General features: G+C 40.1%; 1 protein-coding gene across 1 annotated transcript; it reads left to right on the top strand.

The window, feature by feature from the left end:
• Positions 1-684: 684 nt before the first annotated feature.
• tacr3a (tachykinin receptor 3a) lies at positions 685-21,422 on the top strand. Its single transcript, XM_071526259.1, has 5 exons — positions 685-1,055; positions 5,668-5,856; positions 6,100-6,250; positions 19,405-19,601; positions 21,077-21,422. The coding sequence occupies exons 1-5, from the start codon at positions 688-690 to the stop codon at positions 21,420-21,422; spliced, it is 1,251 nt and encodes a 416-aa protein (XP_071382360.1). The 5' UTR covers positions 685-687.
• Positions 21,423-23,447: the final 2,025 nt, after the last annotated feature.

The raw sequence follows: 23,447 nt of genomic DNA on the forward strand, positions 1-23,447 counted from the left end.
ACTATTGCTTTGACACTAGTGGAAAAGTGAACACAAGGAGACACTCTACTGACAAAATAAACCTAGTCACTGCCATATGACATCTATATATTTGCATCTATTTTTGATCTATTTCTATCAGACGTGGGCCTGGAATATTTCTTTGATCGGGTATGACACAATGATTTCTCTGAAATGCTGCACACAAGATAATGTCAGTGAGTGGTCAAATAAAAGGCAAAAAAAATAAAATAAAAAAAATACACACACACTTTACCAGCACGGGAAGGCAATATAGCTCATTTATTTTTCATTACGTTTAAAACAGCAGTCAGAAGCATCAATCAATCTCTCACACCATTTGTGCCACTTGTGCGTCACTGGGTGCGCACGGCGCCCCTGCCTGTTGCTGCTGCTGGAGGAGAGCGCGCGCGTTCACTCCCGCATTCAACAGGCATGGAACAATACGACTAGTTGCAAGTGCGGCTCCGTCATATATTGTTTGCCCGGTGGTGCGCAGCGGTTGGAGATAACTCGCGTGACCTGGGAAAAGAAGTGTAAAGGTATTTTTAGAGGTGGGGATGTTGCGCGCTATGGTGCCTTATACGCAAAGCTACTCCTCTACAACCAGTCTAGGTTTGTACCTCGGCAAGTCAAACAACTAAAACACGCGCTGCATGTAGGCGAGGGGTGGAAAAGGATAAGAGAATGGCAGCCCCACAAAACGGGTCCAACATAACGGCGAATTACACCAACCAGTTTGTCCAGCCGCCGTGGCGCGTCGCCCTCTGGTCCGTCGCCTACAGCTCCGTGCTGGCGGTGGCGGTGTTCGGAAACCTCATCGTAATATGGATCATTCTCGCGCACAAGCGAATGAGGACGGTGACAAACTACTTCCTTTTAAACCTGGCGTTTTCCGACGCGTCAATGGCCGCATTCAACACTTTGATAAACTTTATCTACGCTGCCCACGGGGAGTGGTACTTTGGAGAAGCCTACTGCAAATTCCACAACTTCTTCCCCGTTACATCCGTCTTTGCGAGCATCTACTCCATGACAGCGATTGCCGTGGACAGGTAGGTTTATGAAATTCAAAATTCAATCGCTGAACGACTGATTCATGATAGTGATTTGTAAATATCTCTCTCTCTCTCTCTCTGCCTGTCTGTCTGTCTCTCTCTCTCTTTCTGTCTGTCTCTCCATCTCTCTCTCCCTCTCTCTCTCTCTCTCTCTCTCTCTGCTCCCTGCAGTCAGTGAATGCAGGGACTATATGTGTAGCCTATATATTGAATTGGAGATTAAAAGGAAAAATGTGACAGTAAAGCTGGTATCCATGGAAGTAGAGTATGTTCCATCTTAACATACCTTGACAGTCATCAAAAGAGCAATGAAATATCCACTACAAAACGCACAGAGCATGAATATTTCAAGCTATACACTACACATGGAAAAAAATAATATATATCCTTGTCATCCAGCTACTTTCATCTCAAGTGCTTCACGCATGATTTTTTTTGTCATCTAGCTATTTCCCACGATAAGGTGTGATCATTGCTGTTGGCTGTGCTGCCTGCCACCAGCTATGAGGGGAGGGTGGAGGGGTGGGGGGGATGTTGTACAGATTAAACACGTTCACATCAGTCAATGTGAATGAAAGTGTGAAAAAAGTGTGAATCACAGCAGAATAGCAGTAGAACTTGTGTTACTTTTTGCTTGAAGACAGACGGTATCCCATTCAGAAATGCTCTGTCAAGACAGCCAATTAAAGTCATTTGACAATTTCTCCTATATGCCCACACTGTTGCTGTTTTCATCCACACAATAATAACTTATTTATGGAATCTCCAAGGGGTTTCGCCAGAATAATATACACACACCCATTCCACTGATGGAGGCTTTCCTGGGTCCTTAGGCCAATATGTTATTATCTAATTCACCAGAGTTATGGGGCAGTGGGAGCATGTTGATGTGCTCCCTGGTGATGTGTTCAGTATGCATTAATTTCAGTGCTCAATGAACTGCAGGTTTATTACTGGTTTGCCACTTGCATTATTATAGTGGAATGATGGTAACCCAGTGGGGTGTCTCAGCCACCATGGGCCAATCCCACACATTTATTTTTAAGTTTCACGTCTGGGAATGAATCATAGAAATGGGCGAAGCTGTTGTTTTTTCCGAGAGGCTGCGCTGCAGTGAATGTGCCAGCACCCTCGAAAATTACCACCACAGAAAGTCACCCTATCCCCTCATTTAACACCATCGCTCTATCTTGCTCTCTCTCTCTCTCTTTCTCTCTCTCTCTCTCACACACACATTTTCATATTATTTATCTTTAGCTCTCGCACATGTTCATTCTCTCCCATTCTATTTCCTCCCCGCTGTGGTTTCAAGTAAAATGATAATACAGTCACTATCAGATGGGCTTCTGCAGTCTTTGATATTTATCAATTGTACGCCATAATGTTTATAAATGAAGGGATTAGACTGATGGAAGAAGCAGCCAAAGGCTTAAAAAGCATCTAGATAATGCATGTAGATTCAGTGTTTGTATATACTGCGGATGTGTCAGCCTGTGTTGGACATATTGTCTCAGGAGTGTGAGATGGGTTTCCTCCTCTAGTCCTCCTCCTTGGCGCACAAAGGGAACAGTGCATTTCCTCGGGCCCTGCTCGTTTTGGCTCTTCTACAGCGGAGGCAGCAAGTTCCTTGTGTTTGTATTTTTGGTCTGGATTGTCCTTTTCGATTCCATCAACTGTGTACTGAGAAAGAGAACATCGGTATGACCTACATGATGTAGATGTAACCTCCGGTCATGCTTTTCGTAACCCAAGTGCAGCGCTGTCTCTGGTCTGATGTCTTGAAATGGCACGAGGCCACAGTTCGTGATCATCTGTGAATTTGTCCTTCCTGCCCTCACGCTCTGTCCGACCCATTGTATTCCCATGGGCACTGAAACAAAATAAATGCAGGTTGCTGTGTGAAAGCTACTTGGCAAAAAGCTTCAAGTTTCTTATGATAGCACGGCTGCTGGCTTTTTTCCATCTTTCCCACCCATTTTTTCTGGTTTATTGTGCTGAGGCAGTGGTTGTTTAGGTCAGTGATTCTCAACCTTTTTCACATCAAGAACCCCAAATGTAGTACACATTAGAGCCACAGACCCCAATATGATTAGAATTTGTCTCTTGGACCCAAATCTGAGAATATTTGTATTGTTAGATATGATTTTGTCCATAATTCCATGACTATCTGTATTGTAGGTAGAGAGATAACAGTGAAACTATGATCAAAACAGTCATTCTTCTACATTCTCTAATTGTGTTAACATTGCAAATTAGGAATAATGGTGAAGTTTAACTCATCAATTTGCTGGGGACCCCCTGGAATCCCCTCAAGGACCCCTGGTGGTCCCCGGACCCCACGTTGAGAACCACTGACCTAGAGTATAGAGCTGCAACGATTAATTTATTAATCGATTAGTTGTCAACTATGAAATTAATCGCCAACTATTTTGATAATCGATTAATCGGTTTGAGTAATTTTTTAAGAAAAATAAGTCAAAATTCTCTGATTCCAGCTTCTCAGATGTGAATATTTTCTGGTTTCTTTACTCCTCTATGACAGTAAACTGAATATCTTTGGGTTGTGGACAAAACAAGACATTTGAGGACGTCATCTTGGGCTTTTGGAAACACTGATCGACATTTTTCACCATTTTCTGATATTTTATAGACCAAACAACTAATCGATTAATCGAGAAAATAATCGAAAGATTAACCGACAATGAAAATAATTGTTAGTTGCAGCCCTACTAGAGTACTACCTTTGCATTCTTATGCTCTGGAGTCTGGACTAATCTATGACATTTGCTTGCACAGTTTATGTTTCAGTATGTATCTATATAACAGTATATATTTTACACTGACAGTACATATGCCAGCACATTTCTCTGGACACTATATGTATGTATGCTACCTCCATCCACAAATTTGTATGACAATGATATAGAGTAGGCATCAGTGCACTGTGCACATGTGCCTTGTACATTTGTCATTTTCTTTGTGCATATGGCGTTTCTATCTGGGGTTTTTCATCAGGTGGACAGCCAGTAATGCACATATTCAAATCTTCACATCATGTAAATGTTATATATGTTTGTAAAGTGAATATATTTGAAAGCTGTATATTTTTTTTACACTGCACAATGTAAATGTAAATACAAGCACATTTTTGCACATGCTGTATATATGCTGTAAGTTTCCATAATGATTTTGTTCATACTTGCATATCCCTCTCATTTAATTGTTTATTGATTTTTTTTATAATTTTTTCACAGTAGGTTCTGCTGCTGCTTCTAATGATATTCTGCTGTGATTCATACTTTTTCACCCATTCATTCATTAGGTGATGACACATAATAGTTCTAGGTGGGCTGAAGTTTAATTTGCAGGGAGAACTCTGAAGAGGGAAACAAAAAGCGCATGTTGTTACAGTAATGAGCGTGGTTTTGTGAATTAATAGTGAAGGTGGCTGAACATTAAATATATCTCTCTTTTCTGAAGACATTCGAGCCGACACTTGACATTTGGTTGTGAGCATATTATTTGTCCGATTTTTGGCTATAGATGTGCAATGAAACTCGCATCCAAGGTAATCCCTGCTAGTTAAACACCAGGTATTGACGAATTGACCACCAGCACGGTTTCACTGGTCACACACAGTAGTGTCACACCACAGAGACACGGTTTCAAAGCAGGACATTGTCTAATGGTGTTGTGCTGTTGTGACAGCATCAGGCAGGAGAGACTCCCAGGTTGAAAGCCACTATGGAAATGAATGAACTGCTCTCTGTGGCTGCTGCTGCGCTGTCTCTGTGACTGTGCCCAGTTGGTGCTGATGCCTTTGTGAATGCGCTTTGATGTGCGCGGTTGGTTACAAAAGGAGACAGTGTGTACCTATGTGTAATTGTAATTAGCTTACACAAGTGTTATCAATATTGTAATTTGATTATTGTGCAATGCTTACAAGTTTATTAGATCAACCAGCGTTCTGTGAGGTTGTTGGATCCTAAACAACCCAGACTGCTGTGGCACAGACTTGATTGTGAATCTAACAAGCTTTGATGCACTGTCCTCCGCAAGGGCCAGAGAGCCACTCAGATTAAATGCCAGGCAATTACTGATGGATAGACAGGGCATCTTTGTAGATGTGTTTCAGAGTTTCAATCCCTGAGGTGACAGGGTTGTTGGACCAGTTCTTTTACCATCTCATGAATAAATTGAATTAGCAGCACTAAGCTCCCGTTATCTGTAATTGAAAATCATACAATATCCCGAGTTTAGGTGCGTGCTCAGTTAGTAAGCTCCTGCCGATTTTGAAAGTTTCACTGTGTCATTCAACCAAGATCTCATCCCACTTTTCAGAATGTATCCATATGTCACAGAAAATAAAATACAACAGCGTAATTATATATATTTTTTTGCACAGGAAATACTGAACAATTCCTTTTTGAGTTACAAATTGAATCACCTGAATCCCCTGTCTATTCTTCTGTGAGATAATTTCTAGTCAAACTGCATGCAATATGTATGAATTTTATGAAAAAATAAAAGAAATAGAAGTGGAATTAAGTAAACACCTTGCTCAAGAGTAAACAGATGCCTTTTTGACCCAGTGACCTCCTTCCTGCAGGTACATGGCCATCATCCATCCTCTGAAGCCACGTCTGTCGGCGACGGCCACCAAGGTGGTGATAGTGTGTATCTGGAGTCTGGCTGTGGTGCTGGCCTTCCCTCTCTGCTTCTTCTCCACCATCCGCACTCTGCCGCGCAGGACCATCTGCTACGTGGCCTGGCCCCGGATGGCAGACGACCCCTTCATGTGAGAGATATTTTCCGCTCCTGTAAATCTGTTATCTGCTCAGCAGTTCAGTGTGGCGTTCCCTTAAAGTGGAACAAGTTAACCTATGGCCGATCCACATGTTATCCTTTCCCTATCAATAGTAGGCTCAACCCATGCAGGGAGCAGAATGTAACATCCATAGTGTGTGAAATGATGAGTATGTCAGTTGATCTTTTATTTCATCGTTTAAATGTATACACCCTTTTCCCACTTTCCTCCCAGGTATCATATCATAGTGACAGTCCTGGTCTACCTGCTGCCCTTAGTGGTGATGGGCATCACCTACACCATTGTGGGGGTGACGCTGTGGGGAGGGGAGATCCCAGGGGATTCATCTGATAACTATCATGGACAGCTCCGAGCCAAAAGGAAGGTAAGCACGCTTGAAGGGAAATACTGCACCGCTCAATTTAAGAATTCGGATAAGACCTAGGCAGTCCAACTGTTAATAACTGTGAATAAGTGTCTGCCAAAGCTAGAAGTCAGGGAACCAAGACTAATCTGTCATTTCTTGCCAATGAACAGTCTGTGACACAAGGTCTGTGTAACCGTTATCGATTTTCTAATTCATTTACTCAAGTAGAAGAGGAAAAGGACAGCTGGATGCAATATGCCATTTTTTTCAATTCTTTGACTTGAAAAGTAAAATGAAAATAGACATTTTGGAGTTTTTTAAATTTAAGTGAATTGAATTGAAATTGAATTGAAAATTTAAGTTTGAAGGCACTCGGAGAGTCCAAACCTCCGCCCACACTGACACACTTCAACAGCTTGCAGTTACATCTAAAGACATTATTATTCAATTTATTAGTTAAATTGATTTCTTCATCCTGCAAACATACCCACCCACCAACAGCAAAATCTAAGCAATTGTTCTTCGGCCCAAAGCCTATCTGTAAATCCATTCATATGTTTTTGAGACCCTGCTGACAGACAGACAAACTAACTAACTAACAGGGGTGAAAACATAACCTCCTTGACAGAGGGGGAAAAAAATGAAATGTATTATTGGTGTCGCAAGGTAAGGCTTTGGGGCATTAATATTGAAGCTGTTATGTGCTGTTTTGGAGCTGAACCGCAGGAACACCCTGTGTGCCAAGGAGCACTTGTGGAGGGTGACACCATGCATGGTGGCTGGTTTTCTTATTTGTTGAAAATGGATACGGCCTGCAGGCTCTTCTCAAGTCCTGGAGCTGATGCTGATGCTTGGAAAAGGAGTGGGGGGTGTTTTGGTGAATAAGCAATGGACACACAGTAGCATGTGTACACAAAACTATAGACTTTCTATTTCCCCTAAATGAGAAACTGTAATATTGCACCCAAATTCCACAGGAGAAATAAAAAAGAACCAAAAAAGAGCAGTAAAATGGACTAAGCTTTGACACTATAATAATGTGTTCCACATTTTTCATGAGACACCATAAAACCCAAAACCTGAAAATGGAAGTCCAATATCTCAGTTTTCCCCTTTTTTATATTACACTGACAGCTAATTAAGAAAGTAATATAGCTTTGCATTGTTTTTTTTTTAACATTCCATTTCATTAACATAACATTCCAAAGAGAAATGTAAGTAGCACTGATAAGCGTTACGCTGAATAGTGAGAACTGTCAACATCAGCTGCAGCATACTAAAATGAAAAGGATTAATGAAACATTGCCATCTGTTGGTCTGGGATACGTAGACACACTGCACAACAAACAGTTCAGGGAAGAAAACCTATCAGCGCAGCCTTAATTCCATACAACACAACCTTTGTTTTTGTCACTTGTCCTCAATCAACCCTTTTCCCCATGCATTTGGACAAGCACAAGCTTTGAAAATGAACGGTGTCCTGCGGCATTATGAGTTGTCCGCCTTTTGGTAAACATATCTGGAGCCGGTGCGTTTATGCCACAACACTGCCGCTGAGTCAGAAGCTTATTCAAAACAAGTTATTACACTGGAAGTGTTTACCGCTGCCATGAATAATGACTGACTGTGAGAGAACACCTCTTGTGTTACTTAAATGGAGTGCAGCTGACTTTAATAGAACAGTCATTAAAGGTTTATATTGGCTAATTATTCGTGGGACATCATATTCAGTACATTACAGGATGTATTATATGCCGTACCTCCACTAGCTCAATTCATTCAGGGTCCAGATTTCTGTCTGTGCCACTTTAATTTAGCTTTGACTTTATGGTAGATGCTTTCACCTTTTGCTGATGCCGGTGGGGATTAAGTATTGGCCACAATACAATGGTCATTATTTCTGAGTCTCCGGGCTGTAACCCAGAAAACATGCCCTACGGAGTAAATGTGCAGATCAATAAGTGGAAAGGAAAGTGTGTGTGTGTGTGTGTGTGTGTGTGTGTGTTCTTCTTTGGGCTTTCCTCCGTAAGTGGAGTATTTCTTTCTGTTTTTGTCACTTTTTTAAATCACTATTTGTCGATTTTGTTTTTCACTGTCATATCTAAATGCAGCCAGCATTTAGTTTGATGCTTGATGATTACAGCGCGTGCTTCAAAAGCAATTTGCATTTCATTAATTTATGCACAGGCCCTGAATTATAATATTCAAGTTTTATTCAAGTTTTATAGCATAAAAATATAGCATGTCCATTATATTATATATATATATATATATATATATACCTATATATTCACACTTATATTATATTATATTATATTATATTATATTATATTATATTATATTATATTATATTCAAAAGCTTATACTGTTTCTGTGTTCCTGTCACCTGGCAAAAAAAATGTCTCAGCTCAGTGAGCAGCACAGAAATCTGAGCGCTTGTGCAGACAAACACACTGTTGTTATAACAGGTTAGCTGAATGTGGAAAAAATCAGTGGGCTACTTTAATATTTGATAAGGCGGTGTGACTATTTTTCAACAAATAAATCCTTTGTAAAGTCAGGCTCCTAAAAACCCTTTGTTCATGACAAGCCACAGTCTTGTTTATCATAGTTCCCTAGCCATTAAAAGACATGAATGAGATGTGGAATATAAATTATTAATGGCCTCTTAGGTATTTCATGTTGCGTGGTATAAATGCACTTTAACTGATTGATAATAATCAATAATAATTGATCATAATATGAATGGACAAACGTATAGGTGGGTGAAGAAGCACTGTTGTGCAGTGACACGTCCCTTATAAGATTTCATGGCATAGTAGGTGTCTGCGTTCTAACAGCAGGTGTAACCCACTTGCCTACAGCATCTGTGGGTTGGACACCTAACAAAGCTATCAATGTAGAAATGATGAAATATGATAAAGAAACTTATGAGACAGAGATGATGATTCATGGTGGCCAAGGTCACTGAAAAAATGAAGCAGAAGACATGTAATTTTATGGAGTCAATGATGGCGTGATTATTTCACAAAGACCTTTCTCAAGTATTTTCTGGTGTCACACCTCACAGGACGGAAGGGTTACTATGTAGCCAGCAAAGGTCTATGAGGTGATAGCAGGCAATGAAAAGCTATCATTTTTTATCATTTCCCATCATCTCTATTCAAAAAAAAGATTCACCAATCAGTTGTTTTAATCCTTTCTGTGGCAATCACCAGGCTACAGGTGCTCTACTTTAAGCTCATGCCCGGAGCTATCCATTCAGAATGACAGACTCAAATACAGTAGAAATGATCTGTCATACGTCGACCAAATGACTTACGTTGACAGTCTGAGCACCATCGATCCTCCATTCCCCCAGAAGATGAAGTACTGTGTGTGCCTGTGTGTGTACGTGTGCCTGTGTGTGTTTGTGGTGTGTGTGTGTGTGTGCGTGGGTGGGTGTAAGGATTGGGATGGATTACATCTAAGAGACCAGATTTAGTCAGAAATCAAGTATGACAGTGTTAATCCACAGTGTGTGTCACGCTTGCTCCAGCTGAACTTTAGCGATAATGGAAGCATTGTAATCCGGACTGGACAGCAGTCAATGAATATGTGAAGCCTGAGAGACACAAGTATAGGCATGCACAGGCAAATACCCTTGTGTCACTATGACAATGTCAAAGAAATACAGTTTTTACGGCTCATTCATGAAGCTACTATATACTACCATGAGAGTTTGTCTCTCTCTTATGACAGAAATGTCCTTAAATATCGTGGCTGCCCTCCCATGATAACTAACCTCCCAGGCTCTTCCCTCTCATCACAATATTCAGTCACATTGTTTGTTTGCCCAAAACCTGTATCTCTCTCTTTTTATCTTCCTCTCTCATTTTTAATCACTCACAGGATTTCAGGCTCACAACATATTGAGGTTTTTCTATGAGTATAATATTCCAAATTGTTGGTGCTACTGATTCTGGTTTGGAGCTAACTAATGGGTAGTCATTTACTGGATTAATGAAGGAACATAAATCTAGTGGTGGGGCAAGCCCCGAGACTGTTCTGGTCTGTTACAATCTAACTCAATATCCATTTCATGCATTAAAAAAGGTCATTAGCATTTGATATTTATTACATGTTTCTTTCAAAACCTAATTAGCATCAAACTACACTTTCCTGTTCTGCTTCCATCTGTTTCCAACTGTTCAGTTTAATTTAGATTTCACATGTGGAATGCTGTGGTACTGGAGATGCTGAGGATGCTGTTGGGTAGTTCTCATGTTATGAATCATATTATGATTATGTTTCTTTGCAACTTCAGTAACACTTCATAACAACCCAAGCTTGGAAATCCACTAAAACCTGAGAGTCTATAAGTGTTAAATGGCATTCAGTAAAGCAGGAAGATCCCAGTCTAACACCAATTAATGGTTCATAAGGCCCGCTCTAATCCAGTCACAGCTTCATGATAGCTCATTAGTGAGAGTGGAGGCCCACATGGGGAATAGCCAATACCACACACAGCCACTAGTTTCACATTTAATTCCAAATCACTAGAGGGATTGTTTTCAGTTCACTGGACCACTGGCACTGTCAATTTCTAGTAACACTTTTTATCACTACAGGCCCCCATCTCTCTTGTCTGCCTGTCTCCTTGTTGAATGGATAAGTGGTTCACTCTTGATTGCTGCTCAGGGGCTTAGTGGCTCCTCAGATTCCCACTGTGTGCTCTTCAGATGTGATAGTCTGCTGGAGTGTTGTCGACTGACCACCGCATGTTTTAGTAGAGTATTTTTCAACCACTGTAGCTCTCACAAGCTTTACCAACAAGGGACTAAGTAAGGCCCTTGACGTTTACTGAGAAAAATAGCATTCTCTTATTTTCAATTTTACCCTTTTTTCCAAGTTGTAGAATTGATATGAAATTGTCTTTAGATTACAAAGACCTATTTCTTTGGGTCAATTTGGGGTGGAGTGACCCTCTGGATTTGAGAAGTGAGACTGAAAATGATAACAGCTGAATGTAAACACTAGAGATACTCTCAGATCTGATGGAAGGGCTTAGAAGACAGCAACCACAAGGCTGAACAAATACAGTCTTTTCCAGTGTTTCTATGAGGCATGTATAATGCATAACACAGTGTTCAGTCCAGGGATTGGGGATTTGGAAAGCCTGATTTAAAAATAGTCACTCAAGACTTGCAGTACAAAAGTCAAGTGATGTGAGAGGTCAAGTCTGATGTGATGATAAATTGACCAGATGCTTCTGTCACATTTTATATCATGTACAGATACAGAGAAGTTTTATTTAGCGCTCGGAAATGTTATGCTTACTTGTTAAGGCTGTTAACTTGTTCAGGTTGCCTTCACTTTCATCATAAGATCTAGCTTCTTTTATTCAATATTATCTTCATGTTTACTTCAGAGGAATTGAAGGACACACTCAATATTTGACCTATTTCTGTATGGGATGAGTGTGGATCAGTGAACATATGTAATGTCCATGTAGCATGTCCCTGACTTTAATAAGACATTTATTTATCATCTTATAAAGACATGCTACTGTGGCCAGCATCCATCCACCTTCTCCACTGTTCTCTTGTTGGACATGCTGTAAACAATAAGATGAGAAAGCTGCCACTGCCATAACAATCATCTTGTTAAAACTGATCTGTTTGCGTGTTTTACGCAGATCTGCCTGCCAGTGAGGAAGTCTCAACAATTGTGAAATAATTTTCTTCAGTGAAATTGCAGTTAGGAAAGGACATTCAAAAAAAGTGGGAAAAAATGCAATCAGTGACCAGCCATCAGTAAATTGGATTAAGTGATAAGTGCTATGTTAGCTTAGTGAACGCCAAAGAACAATGCAGTGCTAGTAAAATAGCAAAAGTACACTTAAAGTCACATATTGTCATGGCTGTGCTACACTGCTGCTAATAATCTTCCTCTACAGCACTCTCTTGTGTATTACTGCATAAATATATGCATAAGTACATGACATTTTTGTCTCTTTGCTTTTGCTACACTTGGTCTTTGTTGCAGAGCAATTATGAAACATGAAAGTGGCAAAAAGAGATTAGACAACGTCCCTTTTGAGGTGCCCCTCTGTTTAAATTTGTTTTGTTTTTCGCTCTGCTCTTATTCTCTCGGGTCTGACTGAGCCCAGTTGTGTCGGATTCTGAGGTTCAGCCTGAGTAGGAAAACAAAGAAAAACCTCTGTCTTATCTGCTATGGGAGGTTGTCTTAGTGTGTGTGTGTGTGTGTGTGTGTGTGTGTGTGTGTCAGTGTATGCATCTATATATGTACTCTCTCTCTCACTCACACACACACATACACATACACATACACATACACATACACACAGATATACCTGTCATCCACATTTCCAGTGTGAGAGGAAATAGGGCATTGAAATCTAGTTTCATTCACTGCACAATTTTTCTACATCTGAGTTGTTTACTGGATATGCACACAGTCCTGAAGAGATTGTTGTGGCTGCAGTCAGTTAAGCCGCTGCATCAGCTCTCATAAACCTGTCGCTGCAGTTGTTATTAGATCGTAATGGTAAAACCAAAAGTCCTAACTCCTAACTAAATCCTAACCTTAACCCTAATTTAATTCAGCCTGCTTTGCATATCCAATGCAATAGTTGCTTGTGCACATGCAGTCATTCTTTAATACAGAAATTGATGCAACTGTGGGTTTTCAGTCAATGCCTTTGAGTAGTGTTGTCTAGCAACCTGGAAAGTGACCTCACCCATGAGATAAAATCATCATATCTACACTCACCTTCCTATACACACAACCTTATATCCGGCATTGTCCTGGGAATTCAAAAGAAAGCTGAAATAAATAGAAAACTACAGAAGTTCTTTGTTCTGTTCACTTCAGCTCTCTTTCAGTTGTCATGCCTGGCCCTCACATTTCTATTCACAGCAGACTGTTGTTGCTGGATGTACGTGATGCGCAGCCTTATAGCTTATAGAGTAGCAAGACCTTTCTTCTTCAGACTTGCCCTCCAGAAACAACTTCCCCATTCAGATAAACAATTTCAGACATCGAGGACATCTCTTATAGTTTCACTAGCCTGACTGTCTCTGATCATAGCTCATCCATTGGACAGGGTGGCTGTCCAAGAGGAAGCTAGAAATAAAGCAAGACCAAAGAAAAACTTTTTGGGGGCCAATCAGCTTTGCAGGTTGATCTGATGTGCTTCAGTTAGTAGCACATGCAAAAGCCACTGCAGATGAAACTAACAGTAATGATGGCGAAGGAGCTTAAAGAAAAGAAGTGGAAGAAGAATAAAAAAAAAAGAGAATTAGACTAGAATATGTGCTCAGTAGAGCACAGACCTCCGCCATGTCTGACAACACCCGCAAGGAAGTTATGCACTTTTTGGTGATATGCCACACCCACCACCACGCCCCCTGTTGGCCAATCGACATGAAAAGTTAATCAGTTCTTCCTTGGCCCATAACCAACAGTCATACCAAGCTTTGTGCAAATCCATGCCCAACTTTTTGAGATAGCCTGCTAAAAGATGGAAGGACAAACACACAGACGTGGGTCAAAACATTACCTCCTCGGCGGACGTATAACTGCACAGTTTTTATTACTTACTATTGGCTAAATTGAAAGCCCTAACTCTATTTAGGGAATTCTTTTGAAGTTTGCCTTGCATATTCAAAACGGTGGCCGCTTGTGCGCTGTCATTTAATCTTTTAGGAGGCTCTAATCTAGAAATGGAGGCAGTTGTGGGTTTTCAGTCAATGCCATTGAATGGTGTCTTCTAGCGGCCTAGAAAATGACCTCACTCTCAATATGAGATTCTCACATTTGCCCTTGATTTCTTTTTCTTTTAAAACCTTAGCTACAATGTGGGATTTCATATCAATAGCTGATATACAAATATGTGGGCCATTGATTGTTGTTATTATTTATGTCAAATTAATAATTTAGCTGGCTTGTGAGGTGAGGCATTTCTCAAGGTAGGTCAGTTTGACAGACACGCACTCATCATCGCCATTTGCCCTTGGAAAAAAAAATAGCTCAAAGACCTACAGTGGAGCTTTGCTAGGAAATGTTTTAGCTTTTTTAGCGGGATACAGCTATAAACACTCTATGAGCCTGTGTGTGTGTGTGTGTGTGTGTGTGTGTAGGCTACTGTTGGCAAATATCAAGCATTATGCTTGGTGCCAAGCTGGCTGCAGCTTATTGCAAGTTACGTGCTTGTTTTAAATAAAGATATGTGTGTGTTGTTGGGGCCTAATCTACAATCAGAATAGGTTTTTTAATAATAATAATAATAATAACTTAGATTTATATAGCGCCTTTCAAGAAACCCAAGGACGCTTTACACAGTGAAACAGACAAAACAGATAAAACAAGAAGAGAAAATAATAATAGCAATAATTGCCGGGGATGAGAGAGTAAACTAGAGGCCATAGGCCTTGATTAACAGGTGGGTTTTCAGGATTTTTTAAAAAGTGTCCAAAGATGGGGCGTTTCGGATCTCTGCCGGGAGAGAGTTCAGGGGGTGGGGGCTGCCACACTGAAGGCTCTGTCCCCAAAAGATCACAGGCTGGTGTGGGGGGTATCCCATAATACTTTTGCACAGTCATTGCACATTGCATTTTTTATATATATTTTACAGCATAACACGTCACATGGTAACTCTCTTTGGAAACATCAGTTTTACAGCTATGTAAAGCAATCACCTTGTGTGAATGACAGTAGTTAGGAGGGATGGGACAATATATCGAATTTCAATATATTGCAATACAAAAATGTGACCATGCTTATCATGGGGCAGAAAAATAAATATTTTTTTGCGATATTACCTATATTTTATTTTGTTATAGTAATCTCTCAATTGAAATTATATTATTTGCACTTTGTAATGACATATTAAAATTGTTGTTTACATTCTAGCAAGCCAATCCTTTTCCTAGAAAGATTTGTGGCTCAGAAATAAATTTAATTCTGTCATACTTTGTTGTCACTGAACTTATATTTATTACATTGTATCGTAGTTGTATCGAATCATGAACCCCATATATCGTTTCGTATCATGAGATAAGCAGATCATTTGATCCCTGGTAGTTAGCTTCCTAGATTCAAAGGGAGAATACAGTTCACTAACTCACCAGGTATAGCCAATTAATTAGATGTTGTGTTAATACTTCAGTAGGAATATACCTACGATAAACTGCAGTTCAATATTATAAATACATCTTAAAAAAAACAGTAGACTTGACTGTAGACATTTCCCTCACTCACCAAGCCATTGTTAGCTTCCAGTCATGCTTCCTACCACTCTCATTAAATTCTGTAGCCACTTGACAGACAACAGCAGGCCCTTTTCACCCTGTGTGCACAGAGGCCTCCATACTGTAGAATAATTGCAGTGAGAACATATGATTGCCTGTATTTGTCCGGATGAAAGACAAAAAGTTACCAGTTCAATCAGAATCCCTGCTCACAAGGTCAAGACTACTTTGTATCTGTGCAACATGCTGCCTTTCCCCATCAGCAATATTATGGAATATCAGCTGCTCAAAAAATGTGTTTTGACATTCTCATTATGTTAAGAATAATAGGGCGCGTGATTTTTTGCACAGATATTTTCCAATAATTCCACAGTTTCTCAAATTTTATAGGCCTATAAGGCCAAATATGTCTCTTGTAGACTTTGTGTTAACAGACACATACTTTAAATGTTTCATAAACCGGCCTCATATAAAATATCTGGTGTATATACACAATATGAGTTACATGGATTGCATTGAGTTTTCTGGCAGTCCAAATATGGGTAGTTGAAACAACCCAAGACCCAGGAGCACTTATGTCTCTCTCTCTCAAGTGCGTTTAATTAACTTTTATCTCACAGTAATATGTATCTAGCCTGGTGGGAAACTGGAGGACTCTTAGCAGAGCAACAAGCACTGCAGAGTTACACTGACAATTACTCCGCTCTATCTGTTGCGTATTGATCGCCAACTCAGCTCAAATTCTCTCGAAATAACATTTATTAAAATAGCATTCAAAGAATTGATTATTAGAACCACAATCACCACTCCACTCAGATATTCTTGAGAAAAGTGAATGAGCAAGTTCCGCCAACCAGATCCTTCATTCTTCAGTTAACTTGTGTCTACGCTGTCGCCTAACAAAGACACTGACAGAGCGCTTCAACACGGTCACTGCAACAGAAGCACAGTTTACAACATGGCTTTCATTATACAATAAACTTCCTCGAAACCTACACTGAAAACCAGGGGGGTGCCAAGACTTCTGTTTAGATTTCAGGAGGGCATGAGTTGATGCCTGTTTTTTCTCTGTAGCGCACCACAATCCTGCTGCTGAGGACACACCAGGCATTAAGGATTCTGTTTAGCAGCTGACTGATTTCACATAAACAAACAACAAACACAGACAGACAGACACACAGACAGACAGATAGATAGTGAGATAGACAGACAGACAGACACACAGACAGACAGATAGACAGTTAGATAGATAGATAGATAGATAGATAGATAGATAGATAGATAGATAGATAGATAGATATTCTCCAGTGCACAGATCTGGACAGACAAAAGAAACGGACAGAATTTTTCACAGCTTTCTGTCCTTCTGTCTTGTTGTGGAACGTCAACATGGTGGCCATGGCAGGAGTACTTTAAGGACAAAACATGCCAAGAAGGCTTTGCTCATAGTGGTGCTACTTCATAGCAAAAAGAAGAGACTATGTAGTATAAATGCAATAAAACACTGACATCCCAACGTTATACAAGGCTTTCGTTTTATCTCTGTGTTTGTAATCCTTAGATGATGAGTTAGATACACAACAAGAGTGGTGCACACTGCATTGTCTCAGTGTTCGCCACCAGCCTATAACACATCTGTTTCCACTTTTATGCTGACGACATCATATACTGTTCAGCTTGTGCACTAAATGAGGCTCTTGAACATTTGACATTTGCATTTAATTTGGTTCAGTCTCAGTTGTGTGAGCTCAAGCTTGTTTTAAATACAGACAAAACAAAGATGATTTTGTTTTCAAAGGCAAGGAGCAAACCATCAAACCTTACACAAATTGTTGCAACTGAAGGTAAGCAGACTAAAGTTGGGGTTTTATTTCTGTATATGAATCTGTATATGTTTCATTCTGTATATGAATGCGTCAGCCCAGTGTCTTCGGTTGTTAGAAACGCTTTATCATGACGCTCAAGTTCTTGACTCATCATTGTACTTTGTATGCTATGGCTGGTTTGACTTCTCTTTCCATGCGTAGACACAGTCACTGTCTTCCTTTTATTTATAAGGCCATTCTGGGGAAGCTGCTGTCAACTTTGTGGGTCTGTATGACTCAGAACTGTGAGACTCATTAGTCTGAGGGCCCAAGACTTTCTTTTGCTTTCCACACACAAAGCTTGAACAGAGCAGGGGGAAAAGCTTTCATGGTTGCTGCCCCCTCTGCTTGGAATACCTTGCAAAAGGACTGGAAACTTAATGAAGTGGTAACTGGAATTCAAAGAGATTGTCAGGTCTATGGAACATGACTCAATTGGAAATTGACAGTGTATTTAGTAGGATGCTGATGCTTGCTCTGCATTTGGATTTTACTTTATCACCCCCATTTTTCTCTCTCCCTCTCTTCTTGGCTTTCATTCCATCTCCTTCCCTCTTTCTCTCCTTTTTAATATTATTGTACTTTTAAATTTAATTTAAAAATGTAAAAGTTTTAACTGCCCTGTCTGCTACTGTCTTGGCGAGGTCTCAATGGGATCTATCAGGTTAAATACAGGTTAAATAAAATAAACACAATTTCCCAAAACAAACTTAGGAACGCTACTAGTGGGCTAAATGGATGGTGACCAATCTTTCTATCCAGAAAAAGTTAAACTCTGTTGAAATTTCTGTCTGTCAAAATGGATGGAAATCTGACAGCCCTATCCGGACAGTGGACCGCTCTTATTGAAAATTAATTGAAATGAACGCACATGGACAGACACAAAGGATCAGAGTGGCTGAGTGAATACTCCACTAAATAAAATAGCCCCTCCTGATCAGTGGGCTTTTGCAGGTTAAGTAGGAGGGTTAAAGGGTATTTGTGATGCTGTGTGAATTAACCACTCAAAGAAAATAACACGACTCTACACACGTATCAGCATTTGGGTGACAGCGTGGTTTCAGCTTAGTATGTTGACATTTACTTTAGTACAGTATACAACAGTTACAATCTGGGAAGGTGCAGTTACTGTAGCATTCTATATGTACTTAATGTTTTCTGATGTCTTCTAATGAATTTGGGTTGCATGTGGACTTGTAATCAAATCAACGGTACTGAAAATTACTGTTTTGCATTATTGTTTTTCAGATATGCATCATCTCACTGTTGCTTGTAATGCCAGGTGCTGCTTAATGCTCAAGTACTGCAATTCTGATTTTTATACCAATGGACTAGCAGTGCATTTACCATATTCTGCACTCCAAACAACCATCGCTGATTGAAAGAGAATGTTTCAATGGCATTGTGTTGGGGTGATAAAACACCAGGCCGGTCTATTTCATTTGTCACACTAGATAAAAGTGATTTTGTAATGAAACTGTCAAAAAATACTTAAGTGGCTTCAATATCTGTGACAAATGACAGACGTAAGGCTACCAAGAACCACTTGTCATCTAACGGATCACACTGATATCAGTTTACCAAATACGTTCACCTTGATAAATACCAGTTTTTGCAGGGAGATGAGCTCAATTTTCTTTTAGAGATCAGTTTTATGAATTAGGGATACTGTGTGTACACCGCTCCCTCATAAAACAGATACCATACTCTGATTGTAGTATGATCGTTGATTGAGGAAGAAAGCTTTATTTTAGTGCTGGTGTTCATTGATGAGTGGCCCACATCAATATGTCTCCTTGTGACATCTGAACCAGAAAGATGTGTGGATTAGAGCTGCAATGATTATCTTGTGATGTTGCTTGGCCAACATAGTGAAAGGTATTGACAGACCTTTATTACTTTATGCTAGAGTAAAGCCACATTATTTTCTTTCAGAAGATTGGGAACCATATGTATGTGGCAGAGGTATTCTTCATGTGCTTCCTGGAAACCAAAAGTATTTCCATCATGGCCAGTCACTGTTTTCTACCATCTTCCCCACTGTCTCTGGCAGGTGGTGAAGATGATGATCATCGTAGTGGTGACCTTCGCCCTCTGCTGGCTGCCCTATCATGTCTACTTCATTGTGACGGGCCTCAACAAGCATCTGAACAGGTGGAAGTACATCCAGCAGGTTTACCTGTCGGTGCTGTGGCTGGCCATGAGCTCCACCATGTACAACCCCATCATCTACTGCTGCCTCAACAGCAGGTGGGTAACAGTGTGTTTGATATCTTAACAACCAAATGGATAGATTGGGCATCTTTCTTAAATACATTACTGACAGTGACGGTGGGTCCAGGACACCTACTGTCATGACAGCGCTTTACACTAAATAAAATGAAAAAAAAAAAAAAAATAGCTGTTAATAAGTTGAGTAACATCCAAACGTCAAAAGCTGAAAAAAATAATCATTTTACATTCAATACTGAATGTAATTTAGTTAATTAATTAATTAGCTGATGAACATTACATCCTTTTGTTTTCTTCTGTCCATTTTATGAGATTAACTCTTTCTTAAAATAATTCTCCGTTAGACCAACATTTGCTGCTTTATGCATATTTATTTGCAGATCTATTTTGGCATCTACACTACTTGCCATATTTCTGTTTGCTAAAAGAATCGTTTTATGTTCATCTACTGAAAGAATGCCTCAAAAACTTCTTTTGGGTTACTTTTGTTTTAGTAACGTATAATAATGAGGCTATGAGTGGGGTTTAGAAAATAAAGAGCTGTTCATAAATAGAACAGCAGACTACAAGTGCACTATGAGCAACAAGGTCTAAAATTCTACCAATTATGGCACCAAAATTACTACCAATTTTTCATCCACATGTAGCTCTGTCACCAGATGCTCACTGAATTTCAAAATGACTGGTGAGCTCTTCATATACAACAATTTGTAACAGTTAACCACAAGTCTTTCTGTTTTGGAGCTTTATAAGTTTTGTTTACATTTATTTGTATACATTCAAGTAAAACAGACCAGTTATGTGATTGGTTGAGGAAGCTGCATTGAGCCTGTTTTAATTCTCCAAGTCAAACTCTTAGTCTGTATTTGAATCTTTTGTCTCTGTCTCAACATTGTTGTGGTCTAAAAATGTGTCTCTAATAGAGCTATAGAATTATCCTTGACGTCACTCAGTCCGCTACTGCAATATCGCTGATGCCCAAAATATTGTCTCCCCCGAGTACCTTCAGTTGTTTGTTGCAGCGATGAACATTTGTGCATCGTAATTGTCACTCCATGTATTTAGAAGTGGATCCAAGGCAATTATCTCAAGTACTGTGGGTCTACTTTGCAGCACTCTCATCGTAAACACTTCCAGACCAATTCATATCTTGTCCATCACTTGGCAAACCAATTAAAATGTATCACTGCTGTTTAAAAGCTTAAGGGAAAATATTCCCCCTTTGCCTGACATCAGATGAAGAGCCTATATTTGGCGTGATATACATGCTGCTTCCTGCTAATGAAGGCTCAAGTCAGAAAACAATCAGCAGATCTGTTATCTGAAACCAACATTTTGAAAAAGGAATTCTAATATTAAAAGAATACCCATCTTAAACAGATTCACCACCCATTTACCCTCCTCATTTCCTTCTCTCCCCAACTTCCACACAACTTCCGGCCATGTGTGTGTGTTCGCCAACTCCTCCCATCTTCCCTTCGACGCGGCCCCAGGTTTCGGGCCGGCTTCAAGCGAGCGTTCCGCTGGTGCCCGTTTATCAAGGTGTCCAGCTACGACGAGCTGGAGCTACGCACCACGCGGCTGCACCCGGCCCGCCAGAGCAGCATGTACACGCTCTCACGAATGGAGACCAGCATGGTGGTGGTGTACGACCCTACCGAGGGCGATGGGGGCAGTAGTGGTGGTGGTGGTGGCGGCTCTGGCGGGAAGCACACCCTGTCTACCAGGAAGATAAACAACACGGCCGCTCGCCACACGGACATCAGTGGATGCAACGGCGGCAACGTGAAAACACAAATCGGACGTGCCCCGAGCGCTCAGCCGGAGGAATTCTCCTGAAGGACGAACTCACTGACGTGCATACTTACACACAGAGACATGCGTGTAAATAATTATATATACATGCATTATACACTATACATACAAAGAGTGCACAGTTACTTGTATATCTTAGATTAGCGATAGAGCAATGTATCAAAGCCTGACAGTGGTTACTTGAACAAACAGTACAGTTGACCACATGGATATAGACTTTATGTTATGGTGCTGTACAGTACTGGTTTGATGTAATACTTTGCAGCCGCCTTAACAACATACAAAGTGAACTCATTAATTTCTTTATTTGCTCACCTTGGATGCTCAGTTTTCTTCTTGCTTTGTTAGGGGTTTTTTTTTTTTTTTGGTAGATGCATTCAAATTTTCCCCTTATCCAGTCAGTGTTCCTCTGCATTCATGAACTAAATAATCATTCCTTCCTCTTCAACCCGCCACTCAGCTCTGAAGGAGATTAGCATTTAAAGATGCAGTCAAAGCACTGGTGCGGTGGTAAGGACTTGGCCTCGAGGTTCAAATGACCACAGATACTGAAATTAATGAGTTCTGCTTGGAGATATTATTCTGATACAGAGTCTGGGACGGTCTTAGCATCACATAACGGAGATCGTTTGAAAATACCTTATCATGATTGTAATTATGTATGTATGTTACATAGTTTTATATTTAAGCTATAGTTTTCATTTCCAACAGTGAGTATGAACTGTGAACTTTATGTAATACAGAGGATGCACTCAGCATCCCCTCAGGCCATGAATGAGTGGCTGCAGCCACTTACAGATTGCCAATGGAATAGCTGTTGATTGAACTCTGTTCGACTCCAAATATGGCTCTGAGTTTGGCTCTGAAAGTATTGAAATTGAGTTTGGCTTTTGCTTATATAACTGTTGTCAGGAACATGTTTCCTGTTCACTGGCAAAGAGCCAGAGGCTAAATTTAATATACATTTGCAGCACATCAATAACAGGCTGTTGGTGAATGATCAGATTTCAAGTGAACTAATCAATGGCTGCCAGTTCAGTATCTCCCTTTCATTTTTATATTTTATACAAAAAAAGAGCCTGTGCTGTGTGATGAGCAGTTAAAAATCAAGGATGCAAGTACAACTGGCATTTGTTTTACTTTATTTTCTTGAAAATGCCTTCTGAGAATGTGCAAAAGCTTCTGTCTCTGTGAAATCAGAAGGCAGGAGGACTTTTGTCGCTGGCTCACCATAAGCTTTTTCTTCTCACCAGCATGCTGGTATCCAGTGTTGCATCTCAACTCCCTTCTAGCCTGCACATCAAGCACCAGGCAACACTCGAGTCTGTTCCATGTTGGGCTTACACATGATAAGTGGGACCATGTAGTTTATGTAAACTGCAGTAACGGAGTGCCCCTTCTAGCTCAGCAGACAGTGACAACACACAGACTTGAGCTCTCAGGGCTGGTTTGGTCATTTCAGGCGGTCGACCATGAATTCACCCATGAGCCAAGATAACTAGGAGCTCGAGGCAGCTAATCAAGGTGGGATAAACCCAAAGTGTTCCGTCACTTGAGTGTTGCATTTTGTCGCTGCTGGGAGCAAAGTGTAACAGGTTTTTTGTTGTTGTTTTGTTTTTTCGATGACAGCCTTGCTTGAAAGAAAACACAAAAATATCATTTTGAAAGAAAAAACCCCCCAAAAAACAACGTATTGAGTGATTTGTTAGTCACAGCAGAAGCTAAGTGGGATTTTTTAGACAGACATGATGGCAGTAAACTCTGGTTATTTCCCATGTTGATTCTGTGATTAACAAATTCCCAAAATCATTTTGGCATGTAATGAACAAAATTGAACAAGTGTGTATAAAAAACAAAACTTACTATTAAAACATCATAAAAAAAAAAACCTTGGTTTTAAATCTGCTAGAACTACCAGAAATTGCAACCAAAGGAAACCCATTACAACAGTAATTGTTAATTATTTTACCAATAATTCCCTGTAATATTGTGGAATGTTCAAAGACTTCATGAAAGTATTTATTCAAGAATGTGAAGAGACGCTATATT

Source organism: Centroberyx affinis, unplaced genomic scaffold (assembly GCF_046629955.1).
Source record: "Centroberyx affinis isolate AG114_WGS23_722 - 3 ecotype Tasmania unplaced genomic scaffold, CSIRO-AGI_Caff_v1 ptg001396l_1, whole genome shotgun sequence".
Lineage (NCBI taxonomy): Eukaryota > Metazoa > Chordata > Actinopteri > Beryciformes > Berycidae > Centroberyx > Centroberyx affinis.

What these genes read in the sequence shown, in the direction of transcription:
- tacr3a (XM_071526259.1), top strand. Translation starts at nt 688, where the DNA reads ATGGCAGCCCCACAAAACGGGTCCAACATAACGGCGAATTACACCAAC. An exon ending in AGCTCCGAGCCAAAAGGAAG is followed by an intron (nt 6,251 to 19,404) that starts GTAAGCACGCTT and finishes TGTCTCTGGCAG; the next exon opens with GTGGTGAAGATGATGATCAT. An exon ending in TACTGCTGCCTCAACAGCAG is followed by an intron (nt 19,602 to 21,076) that starts GTGGGTAACAGT and finishes ACGCGGCCCCAG; the next exon opens with GTTTCGGGCCGGCTTCAAGC.